Source organism: Toxorhynchites rutilus, chromosome 2 (genome assembly GCF_029784135.1).
Source record: "Toxorhynchites rutilus septentrionalis strain SRP chromosome 2, ASM2978413v1, whole genome shotgun sequence".
NCBI classification, from domain to species: Eukaryota; Metazoa; Arthropoda; class Insecta; order Diptera; family Culicidae; genus Toxorhynchites; species Toxorhynchites rutilus.
The window spans coordinates 253,060,253-253,082,322 of record NC_073745.1 but is presented as its reverse complement, the minus strand read 5'-3'; the positions used below and the strand labels follow the sequence as shown (position 1 = coordinate 253,082,322).

General features: G+C 41.0%; 1 protein-coding gene across 6 annotated transcripts in view; it reads left to right on the top strand.

The window, feature by feature from the left end:
- The first annotated feature begins 864 nt into the window (after positions 1-864).
- Positions 865-22,070, top strand: part of LOC129768012 (85/88 kDa calcium-independent phospholipase A2) — a 30,851-nt gene continuing 9,645 nt past the window's right edge. Inside the window, exons 1-10 of one of the 6 annotated variants that reach the window (XM_055769365.1) lie at positions 865-1,286; positions 1,879-1,923; positions 2,283-2,484; positions 2,559-2,649; positions 12,229-12,399; positions 12,456-12,584; positions 12,659-12,839; positions 13,173-13,363; positions 13,426-14,778; positions 14,836-14,959. In XM_055769365.1, coding sequence (XP_055625340.1) covers positions 1,277-1,286; positions 1,879-1,923; positions 2,283-2,484; positions 2,559-2,649; positions 12,229-12,399; positions 12,456-12,584; positions 12,659-12,839; positions 13,173-13,363; positions 13,426-14,778; positions 14,836-14,959 — 2,497 coding nt within the window. In that variant the 5' untranslated portion in view covers positions 865-1,276. Of the gene's footprint in view, positions 1,287-1,878; positions 1,924-2,087; positions 2,199-2,282; positions 2,485-2,558; positions 2,650-5,619; positions 9,653-12,228; positions 12,400-12,455; positions 12,585-12,658; positions 12,840-13,172; positions 13,364-13,425; positions 14,779-14,835; positions 14,960-22,070 lie in introns of those variants that run through there. The other 5 variants (XM_055769366.1, XM_055769367.1, XM_055769363.1 and 2 more) reach the window with 5 other exon arrangements.

Genomic DNA, 22,070 nt, shown 5'->3' with positions numbered 1-22,070 from the left:
TTCTGTTTTGGCCATGATTCATATCAATGGAAGCAGATTGATTATTCAAAAATTTTCACAGAAATAGTGCAAACTGCACATTGCGATTGTATAGCCGGATTAGGTGAAGTGTGCTCCCATTTAGGTTTTAAGCTTTTTGCTGGTCTCGTGAAAGAATAAACTATAATGAATATTCGTGTGCAGATATCCTTAATCGGCGGCTAGTTCCGCCAAAAAAGCAGTTGATTATGTTGAAATTAAGGACATTTTCAGCCTGAAATATCAACCAACTCTCAGATATGATTTCCGAGTACCCGAATGCTCTGCGGAGAAGCTAAATACGTTTATAAGAAAATTTATCGGAAACGGAAAAAATCCATCGATTGACCAATTCATGGAAATACAAGGAAGCATTCAAACGTGAGCTCGAGACTCTGTGACTTTGATCTAGGTGCGAAAATGTTGATAATCCTTTTTCTGCCAATTTTTCGATTCCAATCTAATGGGAGAGTCGCTCAATGAACATCGCGAAATAGGTGCTAGTAAACTAAATAATATGCGTTACACAAAAACTCTTGTTCATAAAATAGCTTGCCTAACTGTTTCACAAAGTTCATGTTAGCTCTATGCACTATTAGAATGACCGTAACTCTATTTAAATCATCTACAAGAACGCTGATTGATAAAAATCCGCTTCTGCTGCATAGACACTACGAATGTAAACAAGCGAATGTGTGCCCAACACATGCTCTGCATGTATGTGTAGCAAGAGCCCTATTATCGTCTTGTATTCACGCTACCTGAACATTGCACACAACTTTACAAGCAACGTAAAGCATTACAAATCGTTTCAAAACAAACCTGTATGATTCTTTCAACTCTTCCGTAATACTTTTCTAAACAATACGTCTTATCACATAAAGTATACATCTAATATGTATTTAAAACTGGGTTTACAAATTACAAATGAAAAACACAGTCATTGTGATGAACTAATGTGTGCCGGCTTGATGATCATACTTAAAATTGGTAAATTACATCTGAGCTTGACATTGATTTCAAAACGTCACTGCTAGGTGAATATCGAAAAAAAAGCAAACAGAAGAAAACTTGTCAGATCATAATCCATTAGTCATAACAAACAGAAAAACCAAGTGACGATAGTGATAGAAAAACGTTTTTCGTGCTCCGTGTGGACAAGGGAATACAAAACCTTGAGTACTGAACTATTTACTAATCATTTGGTGCTTAGTTCTAATTGAGTCACTGACTATACAACTGCTATTGGAGAGGAAAAATGTTGAACGGTAAGTTCTATGATTGCGTGTGGATATTTTTTCCGAGAGCAATGAAACAAGCAAGCCAATAAAATTGTTTTCGCAATCAAATAATTCGTCGACTAATTATTAACGCTTCAAACTAAATGTTGTAACAATCCGAGGAAGAACGTATTTAACGTTCTTTTCTGGAATATGCTGTTAGGAAAACATAGTGATTACAAAAATTTCGCAAACAATGCACATTCCTTTGAACATCATCAGATATCAGGATGAAAAAACAGCTATTGATAATATAAATTAGAATGAATTAGCTTAAGTGCACTATTACAGCATTAAATTCTTTTGAATATGACACTATCATGTATAAGCTATGCTTATCTCAAATTGGTTCTATTCATTTCTGAGAAAGTAAATTGTCAGCAGTGACAACATATTGATCATAATAGAGCACTGAATAACACGCTCGTGAAAGCGATTCTCCTCTATCGAATGCACATGGATGTTACTAGAATCTATTTTTCGCGTATATATGTTTTCAATTATTTTACCCGATATTCTTAATATTTTTCTTGATTCTATCCCATGACACTCAAATGCGCATATCTATGTTTATTATCAGGGCTGTGGAAAAATCCTCCGATCGCAGAAAAAGATTTATTGCAAGGTACGGATCAAATTCAATCCTTTAGTAGATAAATGCCAATCAATCTAGTTATCCACGAAATAATAATATTCCGTCAGCAGTAATTCGCTGTATTTGTAGTGTCGCTTCCACCAAAACTTGTTTTTTTCAGTATTCGCTTATTTGATAAGTTTATTTTCCATCAATTTTAATGTTTAAAGCATATCAGAATTTGAAATCATTGTTCTTTATGCAACATAAGAAAATTTACACAAACAAAGATTGGCCCGGTATTGGCATCGTGGCTTATGATTTAGGTAGGATTTAAAAAAAATGTTCAAATTCATCCACATGTTACTTATTAATACTGGCTAATAAGCTTAATTCAATACTTCCAATAGCACTCCAACGGCTGCTTGGCGGCGATGCACCGCCGAATAAAGTTCTGGAAGTAAAAAATGAAAACTACATCAATCTACAAGTCCTGCATCGGGATGACTCTATGCGTTTGTACGCACCTAATATCACCGGGAGTGATAAGAAGATGGTTTACGAGATTGTGCTGGAGCGACCTCACTCGGAGACGATCAACACTTCGTATAGGTAAGTTGTAAATTTACAGTTCTATTTGAAAGAGGATCACGCCATGGAAATAAATGATACTTTACAACATATAGTCTGTATCGAGCTAACTCACAGGCCGAAGCCGAGGAAAAATTCGAAGCCTTCCATCTCAGAATACCGGAGCTAGTGAAAATGGTTCGCGAGGTATGTTTGTATTGCATAAATTTGTTCCGATTAGGTTTAATTCTTTGCGCAAATGAAGTTTAACTAACAACAGGTATTGGTACTCTGTGTGAGTGAGACATTCAGAGGTAATGTATTGCTTCGCCATTAATTTACCTTAGTTTACCCGACTTTACCGAATTGAGTAACTTCTACGGTAGCTACAATGTCCACAAACACATCTAAATAGAGACATTTTCTTTGCCCGTATAATTGTACCAACAGCAAAGCAGTTTGAAATTCTGGGAGAGATTTTAGATCGGACTTTCAACCTCGAAACCCATTGTTCACAAACTATGAAAAATCCGTCTACGTGACTACAAATCCTGGAAAAGATCAATGCAAGACGCTCACGACATTTACTGCTATAAAAAGGCTCAAAGTCTCGCCATTTTACAGATCAAGATTGTATATCTACTCACGCATCCGGATCTCGAAACAAACACGAAGTAGAAAATGTCTGAGGGATATACTCAGAGCGACCATCAATTCAATTCTGTATAGTGTCGGCGAACGAAATCCTACTATGGTACGGAGAACAAGAATCGGAAATTGAAGACAAAGGGGTTTGACAAGGATCTTTTAGTTAACCCATTAACGATCAAGCTGTAATTTTTTAACAAAAACCATTGGTGTAATTTCGATTATTGGCGTTACAGAAACTCCAAACTTCAAGAATTATTTTTTCCGTTCTTCCGTTTTCCGGAAAATGACAAAAAACCGAAAAATCTCCAAACAAAAACATTGACCAAAACCTACATTTTTGTTCTTGTAGGAGGTCCAGTCCAATGGGTTTTTACTACATTACAATGTGTGATCTTTCATCAAAAGCTTTAGTAAGGTTTTGTTTGCTTATGTACCTGCCCACATAGTTGCTTTGCCCAATAAAGTTATACCAAATTGATTAAAAATGATAATAAGTGGCAGCTAATAGATTAAGCTATCATTTGATGCCAAAACCTCACCATACGGTTGCTTGGCCTAAAATGAGTTAAAGCACTACGCATAGACCCAGAACTCTTGGCCTAATGTTGTAACAAATCACTCAGCATTCTCCGCGCTAGTTGTCTCCGGATCAGAAGAAAAGTCCAGAGGGCACGAGTCGAAGCAAAGAAAGAGAGGAGTGCCGGGCGATGTTCCGAGCAACCCAAGCTACGTTGATACGGGAATGTGTCCAAAAAGCACCCGGTCGTGAATGGAATGGAAAATTCAAAACTATTTGAATACATTCCGAAACCAGGAAAGCTTCTTGGGGAATTATCGATAATGCAGTTCGGGTTCCGAAGTACAAAATCTACAGTGGATGCCATTTGTACAGTAATTGAGAAAGCTCCGGTGTTGCTAAAACAATAGCGGAGAGAAGATTTCTTGAGTGGTAACGATTTGGAAGATTCCAGGAAGCTTGAAATAAAGACGACTAGTCTTGAGGACTGAAACTAGTGAAGTGAACATTTAAACAAAATAACAAACTAGGTTGCTAGTAGTAGTCTAAGGTTGGTAGTCGGTACAAATAAACATAGGGTTGCTTAGACTGGATGACTACACTTCAACACCCCCTCTCAAACAGTTAATCCTAGGTTTGATCGTAGAGCCTTGAAACGGGTAGACTCCAACGGCTTGGTAAATATATCCGCTATCTGATCTTCGGTCTTGATAGGTTCGATTTTCAGGGATCCAGACGCCACGTGATCACGGAGGAAGTGATGTTTGACGTCGATATGCTTGGTGCGCTTAATCTCCAAATTCTTCGCCATGCAGCTGCAGCCCCTGTTATCTTCGGAGATGGTAACCGGTACGCTAGCTTCTGGCAGATCCTCCAGAACTCCGTTCAGCCAAATCGCTTTAGTCGCCGCCAGACTCAGAGCTACATATTCTGCCTCGCTGGATGATGTTGCTACTGTCTGCTGCTTCTTGCTACACCAGGAGACGGGACATCCGAACACCTTGAACAGGTAACCGCTGACAGTTTTCTTATCGGTGACATCGGAGGCCCAATCCGCATCCGCGTACCCGACCAATGGTACGCTCGATTCCTCTCGCCGGAATAGTAGCGTCATACCTCTGGTTCCTTGAATGTACCGGACCACGTGCTTCAGTGCTTGCCAGTGTTGAGTCGTAGGGTTATGCTGGAAACGACCCAGATATCCAACCGGAAAACATACGTCAGGTCGAACACACAGCATGAGATACATCAGGGATCCCAATAGCTCGCGATATGGTTCGTCAGTGCGTTTGCCTGTCGGTTCCAGTGAGAGGCCTTTCTCCATCGGAACTCTGACCGGATTGCAGTCATCCATCCCGAAGCGTTTCATCAGCCGATTGATGCCTGCGTTCTGCGACAGCTTCATTACACCAGCCTCATTGTTGTAGTCGATTTTTATGCCTAAGAAATGGCGCAGGTCACCATAATCGGACATCTCGAACAGCTTGGCCAGATCACGCTTCAATTGCGCAATCGTTGATAGATTCCGGCCCACCACCAAAAGGTCATCCACGTATAGAATCACGATCAACTCATCATTGGGAACCAGCTTCGTGTAGAGGCAATAGTCGTGCTTGGACCGAATGAAGCCCAACTTCAGCAGCTCTTCTTTGAAACGCTCGTTCCAACATCTCGGGGATTGCTTTAGGCCATACAACGACTTGACCAATCGACACCAATCCTTGCTGTCATCTCGTCCAGCTATCTCATCATAGCTTTGTGAAGTATTTATGGAAAGTAGACCGCCAGAAGTTGCTCCGTAACCGGTAAAGTAATCAAATAACTTACCAGGGAGCGTGCGCTCCCGTTCGCTGCGCCTCACTTGCGTTTGTCCGTCGGACTCGCAGTGTTCTGGTTGCGAAGGGAGCGCTGGTGGTGTCGGATCGTAGGCTCGTCTGGTTGAGCTTCGTCGTCGGACTGCGGATCTTCTTCTTCTTGGGAATCGTCACCTGGTTCTGCCATGTCAGCTTGTACATCTTCAGCTTCCCCCTCTTGTTCAAGCGGGAATACGACGACCAGGAGAGCTTGTGATGATTCATCTGGTTCTGCACCATAAGGAAAACGTGTTTCGTCAAACTTGACATCTCGGGCTACGATGATCTTCCGATGCTTTCTGTTCCAGAGCCTGTAGCCATTAGGGGCATACCCCATCATGACTACTTCCACGCTTTTTGGATCGAGCTTCTTCCTCGTCTGGCTTGGAATCCACGCAAATGCCTTGCATCCGAATATGCGAACCTTCTCTACACTTGGCTTCGTACCGAACCACAGTTCAGCTGGCGTCTTTTCACACTGGAGGCTTGCCATAGGACTTCGGTTCAGCAGGTACACACCGGTGTAGGCGGCTTCAGACCACAAATTCTTTGGGACCTGTGAATCGAAGAGCATAGCACGTATCTTCTCGATGAGCGTCCTGTTGAAACGTTCTGCTACACCGTTCTGCTGGGGAGTATAAGCGACCGTTGGCTCCACTTGAATGCCTTTGGATCTGTACCACGCCTTCTGTTCGTTGGAGCAGTACTCCCTTCCTTGATCTACGGTCAGTCTGGAAATCGCCTTGCCTATCGCCGCTGTAGCCATTGCTTCGAACTCACGGAATTTCTCGAAAACTTGGGACTTCTTCTTCATCAGGTAGATAATCACGAAGTGCGTGTGGTCGTCGATAAAGGAAACAAAATATCGCGACCCGTCCCACGCCAGTGGATCAATAGGACCACAGACGTCCGAGTGGATTCGTTCCAACACCCGGGTTGCTCGCTGTCTAGTTCCGCTGAAAGGTTCGCGGCACTGCTTACCTTGTACACAGGGATCACAGAACTCAATGGCCTTTGGTTTCACGTTGATGCCATTCACCATGTTGTGCTGCACCAGTTTTGCCATCGCCTTTTCATTGAGATGGCCAAGTCGACGATGCCACAATTCGCTCGCCTCTGCATCGCACATGTTTGCTGCCGGTGGATCCACGTTGATTTCCAACTCGTACAGACTGCCCTTCAAATGGGCCGTGGCAATCACTTGGTTCTCCTTCCGTAACACTGCTTGACGACCATCAAACAGCACCGAAATTCCAGCAATTGCCAGTCGTTTAACGGACATCAGGTTATCCCGTAGGTCGGGGATATACAGCACCTCGTTGATATTTACCCGAACACCTTTGTTGCTGCAGCCATCGATCACGCCCTTCGTTCTCGCCACGAGTGTTTCGCCGTCCTTGGCAACTTGAATAACGATCGGCTCAGCCAGTCTTGAAGACGACGAAAATACCCTGGCATCATTAATCATATGGTCGCTTGATCCAGAGTCCAACTTGAAGGTGACCTTTTCGCTCTGCCGCCGGCCTGATTTTTCACGGTTGACCATAAAGCTCACAGAACCGCTTCCTGAAGCTACGTTGGCCTCACCGTTGTTCCTCTGGCGGCAATCTTTCTGCATGTGTCCCTTCCGGCCGCATTTGTGACACTTGCCTTTGAACGTTTTCGGTTTAACTTTACCTTTTTCGCCGATGAACGCCGTTGGCTTCTCCACCACATCATTGTGCCGGTCACGCTGCTTCCCCTCCTCTGCCAGGAGCCGCTGCTTGACGGTATCGAATTTCAAATCTTCGTCGCCTAGGTTTTCGAGCGCCGTGATTAACGGATCAAAAACTTCCGGAAGAGTCCCAAACAGCGTCACGATCAAATCCGCTTCAGCTAACTCTCCGCCTGCCTGTTTGAGCTGCCGAATCAGGTCTTCGAAAACCACCAGATGACCACGCATGGAATGGCCTTCCTTCATCCTCAACCGTCCAATCTGCTTCCGAACCAGGTTCTGCGTCACCAGAGACTTCTTAGCAAAGGAATTTTCGAGAGCTTGCCACATTTTTTTCGCAGGAGTTTTATCTCGAACGATTTCCAGGCAGTCATCGCCAAGGAAACCAATCAACAGTGACTTCGCTTTTCTGTCCGTCTCATCAAATTTCGTCTTCACCGCGGCCTCCGCAGTGTCCGCTGGGGGATCATCTGTCAACGTCTTGACCACTCCTTGCGCGTCCAGGAACATCCGTACCCGGAAACTCCAGTTGTGAAATCTAGGACCTCCGCTGAACTGGGGTATTCCGTGCATCGAATCCTTGCTTGAAGTACCCATAACCTCTTGAGTGGTAACGATTTGGAAGATTTCAGGAAGCTTGAAATAAAGACGACTAGTCTTGAGGAGTGAAACTAGTGAAGTGAACATTTAAACAAAATAACAAACTAGGTTGCTAGTGGTCTAAGGTTGGTAGTCGGTACAAATAAACATAGGGTTGCTTAGACTGGATGACTACACTTCAACAAGATTGTTAGTGCGCAGTGATTATGATCGACGTAAAAGGCGCCTTCAAAAGAGCCAGGTGGGAGGTTATCTATGATGCGCTAAGAAGAATGAAGGTCTATGGCTATTCTTAGTAGTTATTTCGACAATTGGATCTTGGTATACAGACAGGGGGAAAATTAAAGAATATCTCGGCAGAAATTCTACAGGATTTTATCTTAAGTAATGCCCTGGCTTTGCAACACGGTGTATGACAGCGTGCTCACACTGTCCCAGAGGTGTGAAGATCGTGGGTTTCGCGGACGTCATCGAAATAACGGTAATCGGTGAGATGCTCCAAGAAGTGTGAAATAATACAGCATCGGCAAAACATTGAGACCACTGCTCAAGCAAATAAAGAAAGTGCCAAAACTTTAAGAAAAATAAACCAATCCAGTGCTTCAATCTAGTCTATAATAATAAATTTGCATTGTTCGAAGAAATTTATAACATCTGTAGTTGAAACAATAAACATTCATTAAAATTTGCGTTTTAAGCATACTTAACAACTAAAATGACGCGACAAAATTTAGGACCAGTTCCTCATTTCAGCTGTTCGAGTGTTGTTTCGACCGATTTTTTAAGAAAATCGATTGTTTCTCGGTGGTATTTTGTGTTTTTCGGATCCTGGTAAGTATTTATCATGTAAACAAGAAGTATGTAAGGTTTTAATTCTAGAATTCTCAACGAAAAATGGGTCGCGCGCATAATTGCACGAAAACACAGCGGATGGTCATCCGCAAAGTGTCCAAAACAGGCAGCAGCCAACGCGAAATCGTAGAGAACTTGGAACGATCCAGAACCTTCCTGTTTAATGCCCTCCACGACCGCAAAAAATCCGAAACTACTGGACGCCCAAGGACAACGACCGCGAAGTATGGCTACCAAAAAGCGAGCCTCCAAGAAATTCCCTTCAAGGCCCCGAAAAAGATCCGGGACGAACTGAACTTGACCGTGAGTTCCGGGACAGTTCAGCGGCGACTGATCCCGATGCTGAAGGCGAAGCATCCGAATACGTGGCTGAGGTTTGGGAAAGACCGATTCGATTGGATCGGTCCGGAGAAGAGAAATCAGTGGCGAAATATACTGGGGTCGGATGAGACAGAGGTAAACCTCATGTGCTCGGACAGAAAAACTTGAATCCATAGTCCAATAGGCTGCGCTTATCTGCCACAGTATACCACGAAGAAAATCAAGCATGGAGGAAGGAGCATTATGGTGTAGGGGTGATTCTCCTGGTACGGTGTTGGCAGCCTGTACTGGTTGATGATATCATGGATCAGTACCTCTAAGCCCAAATCCTAAGGGATGTTATGCTGACACGCCGAGTGGGAGATGTCCCTGAAATGGCAGTTCATGAAGGATAACGGTCCGAAGCACACCGTCAAGACTGCCAAAAAGTGGTTCCAGGATAACAAAGTCGACGTCATGGAGTGGTCAACGCAGTCACCGGATCTGAACGCTATAGAGAACCTATGGAAGATCGTGGAATGGTCGATGCACACGGAGAAGTCGAAGAATAAGCAGCAATTGTGGGATTGGATCCAAGCTTGTTGGTACGCAATCCCGATCACCACGTGCTAGAAGCTGGTGGAATACATGCCGAACCGGGTGCGTGAAGTGATGCGTAACAAAGGATACACGATCTCGTACTTACCCTAGAAGCTTTTTACGGTATGAATTTTCTTGTTTTTATTTTTTTACCATGAAATTGAAAACCGGTCTTAATTTTCGTCGCCTCATTCTATTTGTTAAGTATGCTCAAAACGCATTTTTTAATGAATAATATTATGTGTACCCATATGCAATGGTATAGAAGGGAATACTCTAACGCCAAAAAAAATGGCAACGGTGTAGTGTGCTAATAGATATGATAAACATGTGACATGTACACGATTAAAATTCGGCTCTGTTACAGCTAAAATGCTAATGAACCTAAAATAAACAAAAGGGATAAAAAAAGAATCAGCGATTGCAATATGTCTTATAGCTTCAACCGTGAGCCCTTTCGTCCTCTTTGTGATCTGTGCATGGTAGTTAATACGATCGAACACATTTTGTGTGTTTCCCCGAAATATAAATACCTCTACGGTATAAGCAGGAGCATCCGTGATGTCAATAGCGATGACCCATCGAACATCATGTGATCCAAATCGAAGGTCCTTGTTCCTTTTCCTTCTCGATTGAGGGGAACAAAAGCAGTCGACATCTTGGAACAGCGCGGGTTACTGACCGGAGACTGAAAACCTCTTTAACCCTTTCGCGTACAACATCAAGTCTCACTCGTGGTGTACTTGCATAGCATAGTGCGGTAGAACGCTCAGTAGAGTAGTGAAATCACTTGAGTATTAAATAATATGCTAAGGGGTTAATAAGAACAAAAAAAAATCAAAATATCATGTCAAATCGTCGGATACTTCAATTGATAGGGACGATCATCCATCCGACAAAAGTAGATTTCAAAGAACATCATGACAAACGGCTAGAATGGAGGAGCCGTTATTCAACTGATTGGATGGGATATAGTGAGCAGAGAACCGTATAAATGGAACATGTCCATTTGTCAGCACCAGTTAACCTTTTTATACTCGCGTATAGGTCTGACAGACCGAGAGTAATTGAGGTGGCTGAATTAAATGACTATTGAAACTGAATGAAGTTGAAGAAAAAATATTTTCTTGTGTTTCTTCATTCAATTATATCTTTTTTTCTAAATAAATGCCAATAACGCCTTAAAATACACAATAGCAATATCACAGAGGCACACACAATCTGTGAGTATACGAGTTACGATTTTGCGCGCGAATATAGGAGTAATAATGAGTCCGCGTTGTATGTGCTGGACGAAATTATTATCTAACTTGACTGATGGTAATTGTTCATCCGATTTCAAATGAATAAATTGATGATTGGCTGCACTGCCACCAAATGATGGATATTGATTCTAACAACCCAGGGGATCAATCGGTCCTAGCACGAATAAAAATCGGACGTAGTAGCTGCAGCGTCATCAGCGTTTGTCACATATTACTCGAACGGGAAAAACCAAGATCCTTGAATAAAATTCAAGTCTTCGAGCATTCATTCGATACTACACAGATGTACAGGAAATACAGGAAACTATAATCTAAGCTTTCAGGCACGAATGCGCGTTTTCGTTTTTGTCCTTTATTGTTAAATCCGGTTGAACGTTATCCGAATGATAAAGACTAATCCTAACGTCTCAGATTATTATTCAAAAAAATGTAGATATCTATACTAGGCATCTAGTCCATTTTCGAGAAGGTTACCAATCATATCAAGCAAGTCAACAACCCATAAGGAGCCTCAAACAGAGAGAAGTCAAAATCTGGGTCCTAACAACATTCAAAGATGATATAGCGGATGATAAAACCTATTTATATTGCGAACGACCATCCTCCGAACGTTTTTGACGATGAAAAGAAGAATACAATCGAGAACATCGATCAAAATTGGTGAAATCAGTTGGCCATAACCTTAACCGAAATCGCACTGACTATATCTGTACAGTATTAACGGAGACGTTGAAAAATTTCCAAGCTCGCAACAAATCGCAGTGCAAAGCTCGCGGATCCATTGAACAATTGATTCAAGATGCCAGTTTTATACATTTGAAGGCCATGGGAACGTTCCCGGAGATCGGAAAACGCAAAAACAAGAGAACCAAAAAATCAAATGTAAAATCCTACTCGCCAGAAACAAATAGAAGTCATTTCTCCATCGGATTATGACCTGAGATGGAAAGTGGTTTTATTCTGAGATCTTTGGCGCTTAGATCTTGGATCAGTCCAGGGGAACCGTCAACATCGGTTGCATGGACAAATCCCTATGGACGGAGAAAGGGAGTCATTTGGTAGGGAAGTTTTTTCATTCCTGGCTTTCTCACCAAACTTGGCTCCTTCCGACTACATCCTGTTTTCAGCGCTTCAATTCTAACAAAATATGGGAAAATGGTTTAATGAACGCTTTTAGTTTGGCATCCATAATGATTGATGAAATATACTTTGAATAAAGTACAGTTGAAAAAAACCGGTTTCATACCTGCACAGCTGCTAGTCACCAACATTTAATTCTTATATGTTCTTTGATTTATTCTGTTCCATTTCAAAATAATCTATGCTTCAGCCATAAATCAAAAAGTTTATTCGGAATACTGAATATAATTATTTAGTCTGAAAAATGTTTATGTTAGCATTTCGAAGAAAATTATTAATGTTTCTTAATTGCAGATGTATAATATCAACGGTCTTCAAAAATTGTGTGACACACTTATAGAGCATCCTTCCTGGACACTTGCACACGTGATCGCTCACTTCAATCTGGTTGATTATATTTCTAACCCGAAAATTGTGGAATCAATCGGAGATCCAGACCATGCGGAACTTTTAACTCCCTTGCAGGTAGGTCAATGGTTTGTGGTCTAGTATATTAAACATGAAAACAAAATTCTATTCAGATAGCTACAAAGGCCAACAATATCGAAATGGTGAAGGCCCTGCTACCAGTTAGCAACATAGAACACTTGGACAACAGTAGCAATTCGGTGTTTCACTTTGCGGCTAGCACTACTAAGGAAATGATTAATGTAAGCAAAACCAAGTATATGTTCCTACATATCCCGTACTAACTCATGCAAACCATATTTCATGTATGATCCAGCTCTTGACGGCAAAAAGTACCTCAAATCTAAACCATTGTAACACGGATGGCTACACTCCACTCCATTTGGCTTGCTTGGCAGATAAGCCGGACTGTGTGAAAGCTTTGCTACTAGCAGGGGCCGATACGAACAAAATGGCACGTTGCGCTAGCAACACTTACGCCAAATCGGCCACATCAAGTAGGCTCAACTTTCCAGTATTACCTACCTTATTTTTTGTTTTTTGATACATTCACAACTTTAACCAATTGTACCGCATTTGTAATTATGTGTTATTCAGTGTGTTCAGTGCTTACACTGTAAGCAATCTACTACTAATCCACCAAGGGCGTTCGGTGGCACAATTTCGAATCAACTAACATACTTCAGTGATGGAATTGTTTGTATTCACTCGCGCAAGAACCCCAAAATTAACGATGCTTTTCTTTTTCTTTTTTCCCTGCATAATTATTAAACACTGGTACCGGTCCCAACAACAAAATCCCAAACAAATGGTTCAATAACCACAACTAGAACCTTACTTCCCAGGCAATGTAGCGGACTTTCTCGTAAGTAACCCAAATAAGCTGTTTACCCAGGACATGAAACACGGTGGAACCCCATTGCACTGGAGCTCGAGCAGGGAAGTGCTCAATTCGCTGATTGAGAGAGGATGTGATGTCAATTTGGTCAACTTCAATGGCCAAACGCCGTTGCATGTCATGGTATTGAAGAATTTAATTGAAAACTGTCTTTTTAAGGATCTACAATATGTATCAATTCGTAGGTAACCCGAGACCGGCTGGAATGTGTTGTGGCACTACTCGCCCACGAGGCAGAAATCAACGTAGTTGACAACAATGGGAACACTCCGTTGCACATTGCCGTTGAAAAGAAGCTTATTCCGATCGTTCAATGCCTAATTGTTTTCGGAGCCGATATCAACAAACCTAACAAGGAAGGGAAAACTCCACGACACATGGTGGGCAGAGATGATTGTGGTTCGAAAGAGGCAATGACTCTGTACATTTTGCACTCGGTAGGTGCTAAGAGATGCCCCGAGAATGGGGGAAGTAAATGTCCACCAGGCTGCTCGGCAAAGGGTTCGTACAATGGGATCCCACCGGTGCAACCGGAAACCAGCGAACAACGCGAACACATCCAACAGGTTCTTGCTCGTACCAGTAGGTCGCAAAGAAACAGCATTCCTAGTTTGATCACAAATACAATAAAAAATGTTCGCGAGGAAAGGGAAAGAGAAGCTAGAGAAGAGCTAAAGACAGTGGATGTGACACAAGAGCGCAAAGGAGCCAGTGTAATGGATGCGCTGCTGTCGATGTTCACCAACAAAGTAGAAGCCGCTGCGAAACCAATTACACCGGGATCATCATCCAAAGGTTCACCCACCAGTAGACACTCAATTGATATAGGCGACGAGATGATAGTTGACGAGCCTACGTTTAGTTATTTGAATTCTACACGGCCTACCTCCTCGGGCGAATATCACGGACGCGGAAGACTACTTTGTCTGGATGGTGGTGGTATCCGCGGTCTTGTACTGGCCCAAATGTTGCTTGAAATAGAAAATCTTGCACAAACTCCCATTATACATCTCTTTGACTGGATCGCTGGCACCAGCACGGGTGGCATACTCGCGCTTGGGCTTGGCTGTGGCAAAACAATGAAGCAATGCATGTGTTTGTACCTACGCATGAAGGATCAAGCTTTCGTTGGATCGCGACCCTACCCTAGTGATCTACTAGAATCGGTATTGAAAGATCAGCTCGGAGAATTCACTGTAATGTCTGACATCAAACATCCTAAGCTGATGGTGACGGGAGTAATGGCTGACCGAAAGCCGGTAGATTTACACCTATTTCGCAATTACAAATGTGCTAGCGATATCCTAAATATCGCTACACCATCAAACAGCCGAAGGCAACCACCTCCGCCACCGGAAGAACAACTGGTTTGGCAAGCGGCTAGGGCAACAGGGGCAGCCCCGTCATACTTTCGGGCTTTCGGTAGTTTCCTAGATGGAGGACTGATAGCGAACAATCCTACACTGGACGCGATGACCGAAATACACGAATACAATATGGCTCTAAGAAGCGTCGGAAGAGATGCAGAAGTTGTTCCGGTAAGCACCGAAATGCACCTATGAGACCATCGAACTAATGCAGAAAAAAAATTCTAGCTTTCAATTGTGGTTTCCCTTGGTACTGGACTAATTCCTGTTACAGAACTAAAGGATATTGACGTGTTTCGACCGGACAGCATATGGGCGACAGCCAAAGTAGCTTACGGTATATCCGCTATAGGTAGGTATAGGTATATCGACCCATCGCTAGAGCGTTCACACACTTCAATTAATTTGAGAGTTGCTCTTTGTGATTGTGCAGAGTAAACTGAATTTAAAAAATACACTGAAAGGTGCTGGAATAGATGAAAATACCTTGACCTTAATAATGTGATAATGTGAACTCGGTCTCCCAATCACGTTTTTCGAGCCCCCGAATTTCATAACACGCGTACTGGTTGATAAAAATAAGTCTTACTCAGATGAGATTTGGGTAACGAATGAACAGGAAGAATGTTTATTGGGTTCATGGTATGATTACTTTCAAACATTCCCCATTAATCGTAAATAATTGGATTCCGAGGATCTTCTCCTAGCTTCACAACCGGTATCGGTTTGGTAAGAACATCGGCAATTTGCTTCTCCGTTCCGACGTGGTCCAACTCAATAATTTCCTGTTCCAGTTTTTCTCGACCGAATGATGGCAGTATCTACAGTTTCGGAAAAATTTCAAGACCACTGCTCAAACAAAAGAAGAAAGTGACAAAACTTTGAAAAAAAAATCCAATCCAGTGCTTCAAGCCATTTATAATAGTTCATTTGCATTTTTCGAAGAAATTTATAACATCTGTAGTTAAAACAATACCCATTCATTAAGTAATGCCTTTTAAGCATGTTAAGCATGCCATGTTTTGTCACATTCTTTTTTGCTTGAGCAGTGCTTTTAATGCTTTGTCCAGAACTGTATTCCATGTAACGGAGAAACATGTTAAGTGCGATTCACATACAACATTCCCGTCACGTCACGTAAAGCTAATTATTCTCCCATGCAATTCTTATGGAGATATCCACATACACTGGCAACGTAACGATCCGTCTGCGACCGTTCAACGAAAACGACCGGCAGGATTTCTAGAAAAGAATAATTGACGGAGACGACGGTTCGTGGGGGTTTTGTCTGGGCTTTGTGCCTCGGCCTTTGTTTTGAATTTGGTTACATTTTTTATGCCAACATATATCGTAGTTCCAAAATTTCGGAATCAAAATAGAACAGTCTATATATTATTATTGTTAAATAAGGGTCGGGATTACAGGTTTTAAGCATTTAAATAATATAATTCTATGATTTTCATTGAATTTACCAAAATTTAGAACTGATTTTGTGGAAGTGATCTGGCGTAGTGGTAACATCCGTACCTCTCACGCAGAGATCACGAGTTCAATTCTCACTCCCGACATTCTTTCAAAAACGGAAGTAAAAGTGACGAACCAGCGGGAATGTGTTGAAAATAACTATAATAAAGAAAAAAAAATAGAACTGATTTTGGGCATGCTGATTCGAAAGAGTACGTTGCAATTTGAAACTGTTGTAGGTGGCGACACTATGAATTACATTAAATAAATAAATCATTCGTTTCACATTTGACGCAACGGTGCTGCTGCTAGCATAGACTGCGTGTGTGAATTGGTGGAGACGTTGACGGTACGTGAACGTTATTTTCCGTAACATTCTATATGAATCGCATTTTATTTGCATGTGATTGAATAATCTTGAACGAGAATAATTTTATATTATAATGACGAGTTTTGGTAGTAGTACTAGTAAATTTATAGTGATAGGGATTTTTTTTTTTTTTTTTTTTTTATATAGATGACGATGGTCCCACCTCTTTCCCCTACAAAGGCTTGAGCGGGACGAGTTATCTTATTGATAATAATTGAGTTACTGAGTTTATTACATCATACTAACCAGTGAGCACATTAAATTGAAAAGAAAACGGACTGGTTATCCCGCAGACATAGATTACTAATCGATAGAACAATTTATGCCTTTGTCTAAAGTATTCATTCCATGGCATGTCGAGAGAATTTCCAACCCGGGAAGACCCTAGACCGATCGGGAATTGAACCCAATGCCTATGTCAGTATTAGCCATGAATTTTCAAGGGAAATCCCGCTTTATCAGATCCCCGGCCACGGCCTGCAATTGCGATCGTTTCCGAGTTCTAGTAGCTGAGCAAACCCAAGCCTTATTCTAGCCGACACTTCAGGCCCATCACTTCACATATCCCAAGGCATGTCAAGAAAATTTCCAACCCGAAAAATTCTTGACCGATCAGGAATTGAACCCAATACCTATGTCAGCATTAGCCTAGAATTTACAAAGGAATTCCCGCTTCACTGGATACCCGACAACGGTCTGTTAATCGTTTTCGAGACCAGACAGCTGAGCAAACCTAAGCCTAATTCCAGCCGATACTTCAGGCCCTACATTCAACCTGGGGTATAAACGTGTCAACCTGAATCTGCAATGAGATCCGCCACAACACAGAAAAATCTTGATATAATTATCTGTTGAGAAGATGAATTTACAAGTATTCCGATTGAGCTATCCCTAGCTTACCTCAGGTTTCCACATTAAACCCCTTGGAATGACTTTGTTTTATTCGATCAAAAATTCTTTTGCTTTTGTTCAATCTCACGTTTCTCTATGTTTGCCAACGCGCGCGGGCTCAAACTATTGCAGACTTCACAATTATTTTTTAAATTTAATTGAATAACTAAGATATATATAAAAGCAAAAAAAAAATACCATCATCACCATAGTCTTGACAAGAAAAATACACGGACACACATACACTCAAAAGACAATAATTTCCTCGTTTTATGAAATAATGAAATAATGATGATGATCACCTCAAAAAGTTTGAGCTGTACGAGTTCTCTTGTTGATCTTTATGTAACAATTATTAAAATAACCAGTAAGCACATTGAAGTAAAAAACAAAACAAACGGACTGGTTATATTACAAACATAGATTCCTAATTGAAGAACAATTTATGTTATCAACTTAACGTATTTAACCCATGGCATGTCGAGAGAATTTCCAACCCGGGAAGACCCTGGACCGATCGGGAATTGAACCCCATGCCTATGTCAATATTAGCCATGAACTTACAAGAGAAATCCCACTTTATCAGATCCCCGGCCACGGCCTGCATTTGCGATCGTTTCCGAGTTCTGGTAGCTGAGCAAACCCAAGCCTAATTCTAGCCAATACTTCAGGCCCATTACTTTACATATCCCAAGGCATGTCAAGAAAATTTCCAACCCGAAAAAATCCTTGACCGATCAGGAATTGAACCCAATACCTATGTCAGCAATAGCCTAAAATTTACAAAGGAATTCCCGCTTCACTGGATACCCGACAACGGTCTGTTAATCGTTTTCGAAACCAGACAGCTGAGCAAACCTAAGCCTAATTCCAGCCGATACTTCAGGCCCTACATTCAATCTGGGGTATAAACGTGTCAACCTGAATCTGCAATAAGATCTGCCACAACACAGAAAAATCTTGTTATAATTATCTATTGAGAAGATGAATTTACAAGTATTCCGATTGAGCTATCCCTAGCTTACCTCTGGTTTCCACATTAAACCCATTTGAATGCTTTCATTAAAAAGAATTGTTTTTGCATATGTTCTATCTCAAGTTGTCTATGTGTGCTAACGCGCGCGGGCTCAAGCTATTGAAGATTTCACAAATATTGTTTAAGTTAACCATCATCATTATAGTCTAAAGATAAGAAAATACAAATATCCGTTAAACTTCGTCATCTTACACACTAACATTAATTATATGCAGGGTCAAAAATCTAAATCATGCTTCAAAAACTCTTTACAAATACTATGGAATATTCGAAGGCTTGTTGCTGTCTTTGCTTCATTTGGTAATGTGTTATACAGGCGATATCCTTTATAAAAAAGTGAGTTTTGGGTACATGACATTCGAAAGTTCATGGTTCTGAGGTCACTTGCTTGCCTTGTGTTATATCGGTGCATATCTCTTCCATACGTTATCGTGTTTTGTAAATAGTTCGGTATCATGCCGCTAACCATCTTATATATGAACGTAAGAGTGCAATATTTGATACGCTGTCCCACTGACATCCATTGTAGGCATTCAAGCATAAATCTTCGTGGAGTAAGTCGATCGCATCTCAATATCAAGCGCATGGCCTTGTTTTGAACAATTTGCATTCTATTCATTTGCCTCTTATTTGCGAGAAATAGCACAGATGCACAATAATCGAAATGTGGAGCGATCAATGCTTTGTAGATGGTAATTTTACTTTCAAAGGTCAAAAATCGATTAATTCTACAAAGCACTCCATATTTTTGAGCTGCCTTCTTTATAGTATAGTTTATATATTCGTCGAAGCGCAGCGTTTCGTCAAGAATAACGCCAAGATATTTGATTGAAGTCGTTCTTTCCACAGTTTGCCCATCGATAGTTATACTAAGACTATCACTGTCAAGATTGCGTGTCGATACTACCATATACTTTGTTTTGCTAATGTTTAACTTAAGTTTTTTCCATCTCAACCATTCGTCTAAGTTTTGCAGTTCACGGTTCATCTTGACGAAGCAATCTTGCAATGTCTCAGCAACAATGAATATCACTGTGTCGTCAGCAAACAAGTTTACGTCACTGTCATTTAACACCTGTTTAATGTCATTAATATAAAGCAAGAAAAGCAGCGGCCCCAGAACACTTCCTTGAGGTACACCCAGATTCACTGGTCCCGCCGATGATTCACTGTCCCTGTAAATAGTGATTTGTGTTCGCCCGTTCAGGTAACTTTCAAACCAGTTCAATACAGGTCCAGTTACATTATAATTGGAAAGCAAATCAAGTAATTTCATTCGATCTACTGTTTCAAAAGCCCTCTTCAAGTCAATAAATACAGCCAATACTATTTTTTTCGTTTCGATAGCCTGTTTCCATTTCAGGAGTAATAAATTGAGAGCCGTTTCACAAGAGTGGTTTTTCCTGAACCCTGACTGTTCCTCAACCAGAATTCCATTTTTCGTTATATGTTCCAACAGTTGGTCTTTGATAACGATTTCGAGGATCTTTTCGTATAATGGCAACATATTCACTGGTCTCCGGTCTTCTGGCTTGGACGATTTCGGATTTTTTGGAATCGGTATAACAACAGATTTCTTCCAAGTATGAGGGCATTCGCCCCGAAGCATAGATTCATTTATTATATATAGTAGATTTTCTTTGATTAGATCAAATGCATCTACTAATACGGTTTTATTGATATTCTCAACACCTGCACAGTTTTTCAAATCCATTACTACCTTCCTAAGAGTTTCCATGTTGATAGTTTTAAAGCATCTCAATTGTGAAGACAGGCCAGGGAAAACAAAATTCAGTCGATTTGATGGAGCTACAATACCATTGTGGATTTCTTCCACACTTGAAGTGAAAAAATTGTTGAGTTTCTCTGCTGTTATATTGTTATTTTCCTTTTTACCGTCAAACTCAATGTCGATATCCTTGCTGCCGCCTGGATTACATAATGATTTGATTTTTTTCCATAGCTTCTTCGGATCATGCTGTATTGTATTTATCTCATTTTGGATGAATTTATTCTTGGAATTTTAAAGGGCAGATAGCAGAATTTGCGAGCGTACTGTGCGTGATAGCATGTGCTGCCATAGCTACTTTTTACATTGTGACGTCGATATTTGAAGGCGGTCGCTCTTGACAAACTCATCAGCGAATTCGCATCGATGGGTGTTACAGCAGAGTACAAGCTGTGTGGCATAATTCGGTCTTTTTCCAACCAGTTAATATTGTTTATTTTCCGTCTTCATAAGGGCTTCGTTTGTGCCTTTGAGACAGTGCTGAAAATATTCACATTCACGACATTCAAATTCGGCGAATTTCTGCCTTCCTTGTATTGATAACCTACTGCTCAAGCAAGAGTCGATAAATATGGAACAACATTATCAATGAACCCCAGTGGAATGAACATCAACATCAGCTTGCCATGAAGTTCATTTTTCATTTGCATCTTCTTTTTCGTCATAGTATTCGTAAGGTCGAAAATGAAGATCATTGCGTGTTAGAGAAAATCAAAGCATAAAATTCAGCGTCACCAATTGAGAGTAAAACCGATTAATGGTAAAGGATGGCAATTCATCACACAAAATTCTTGTTTTTGGCGACTTTGGCAATGGAATGTATAGAATAATTCTGGCTACGTTTTATGAATCTACTCACGATTGCCCGGAAATGACATACACCACCATTTATATGTGCAATGGGTAACACTTTTTCAAAAAAAATTCACTGCAAGTGATGAAGATCAACTTAACGTTCGTGATAATGACCTAAAATTATTGACAGTAACGAAAGTGCCTGAATGCAGGCTTTTCGAAATTCGTTCATGCTGTTTTCGATCAATATACCAGACAAAGTTCACGCGTCTCGACTCTTGTGTTATACTCATTATGCCAGATATGGAGTTGAGTTTTAACAGAAGAGAATTCACCCGACACTGGGAAAAATCTAATTCCTCCATTCGTGAATAAATTTTGATAATTTATGGCACTGCTTTGAGAATGCATCAATGCATTAAACTGACGGTATGGCGAAGCAGACGTTAAGATTGTGCACCAAAAAAATATTTGGGAATACTAAGCATCTTGAATATCTTACTGGAATGTTATAAGTTATTTGGGTTCGCGTGCCAGTCGCAAAACTGCCTTCAACTAGGATTGCATTTGCGCTAATATTGATCATAATGAAGCATTGCTACTGTTTTCGAGGTTGTTATTAACAAAAAGAGTTTATTTATCTTGTTTAGTCATCAAGAAAGTAAATGTTCTGGAATTTTGTATGTGATTAGGTTTTGCTTGCCAGTAGCAAAACTTCCTCCACTAAGGGAGACAGCTGCGCTTATCTCGAGCATAAGAAAGTAATGCAACTCTTTTCGAGGCCAGTACTATTAACAGAAGCGTTTCTTTTGAGAATAGCGCAAAATTATGAGAAATGTTTATATTGCTAGTAGTTTCAAGCCACCAATGTATGGCTCTGTATGCATGCTATGGTGAACGCTTGGTTTACGCTTAGTTTGTACGAACGATATCTAGAGGTGCGATTCCTTTGAGGCAATACTAAATAACATGTAGCATGATATTTGATACTTGCAAGTGTTGTCATTGCTGTTGTTTACATGCGGTGCCAAAGATATATTGATGTAGTTATGAGATATGGAATAATGGTGCTGATGCAACATGTATATAATCGACTGTAGCCGAGTCTATGTCAATTT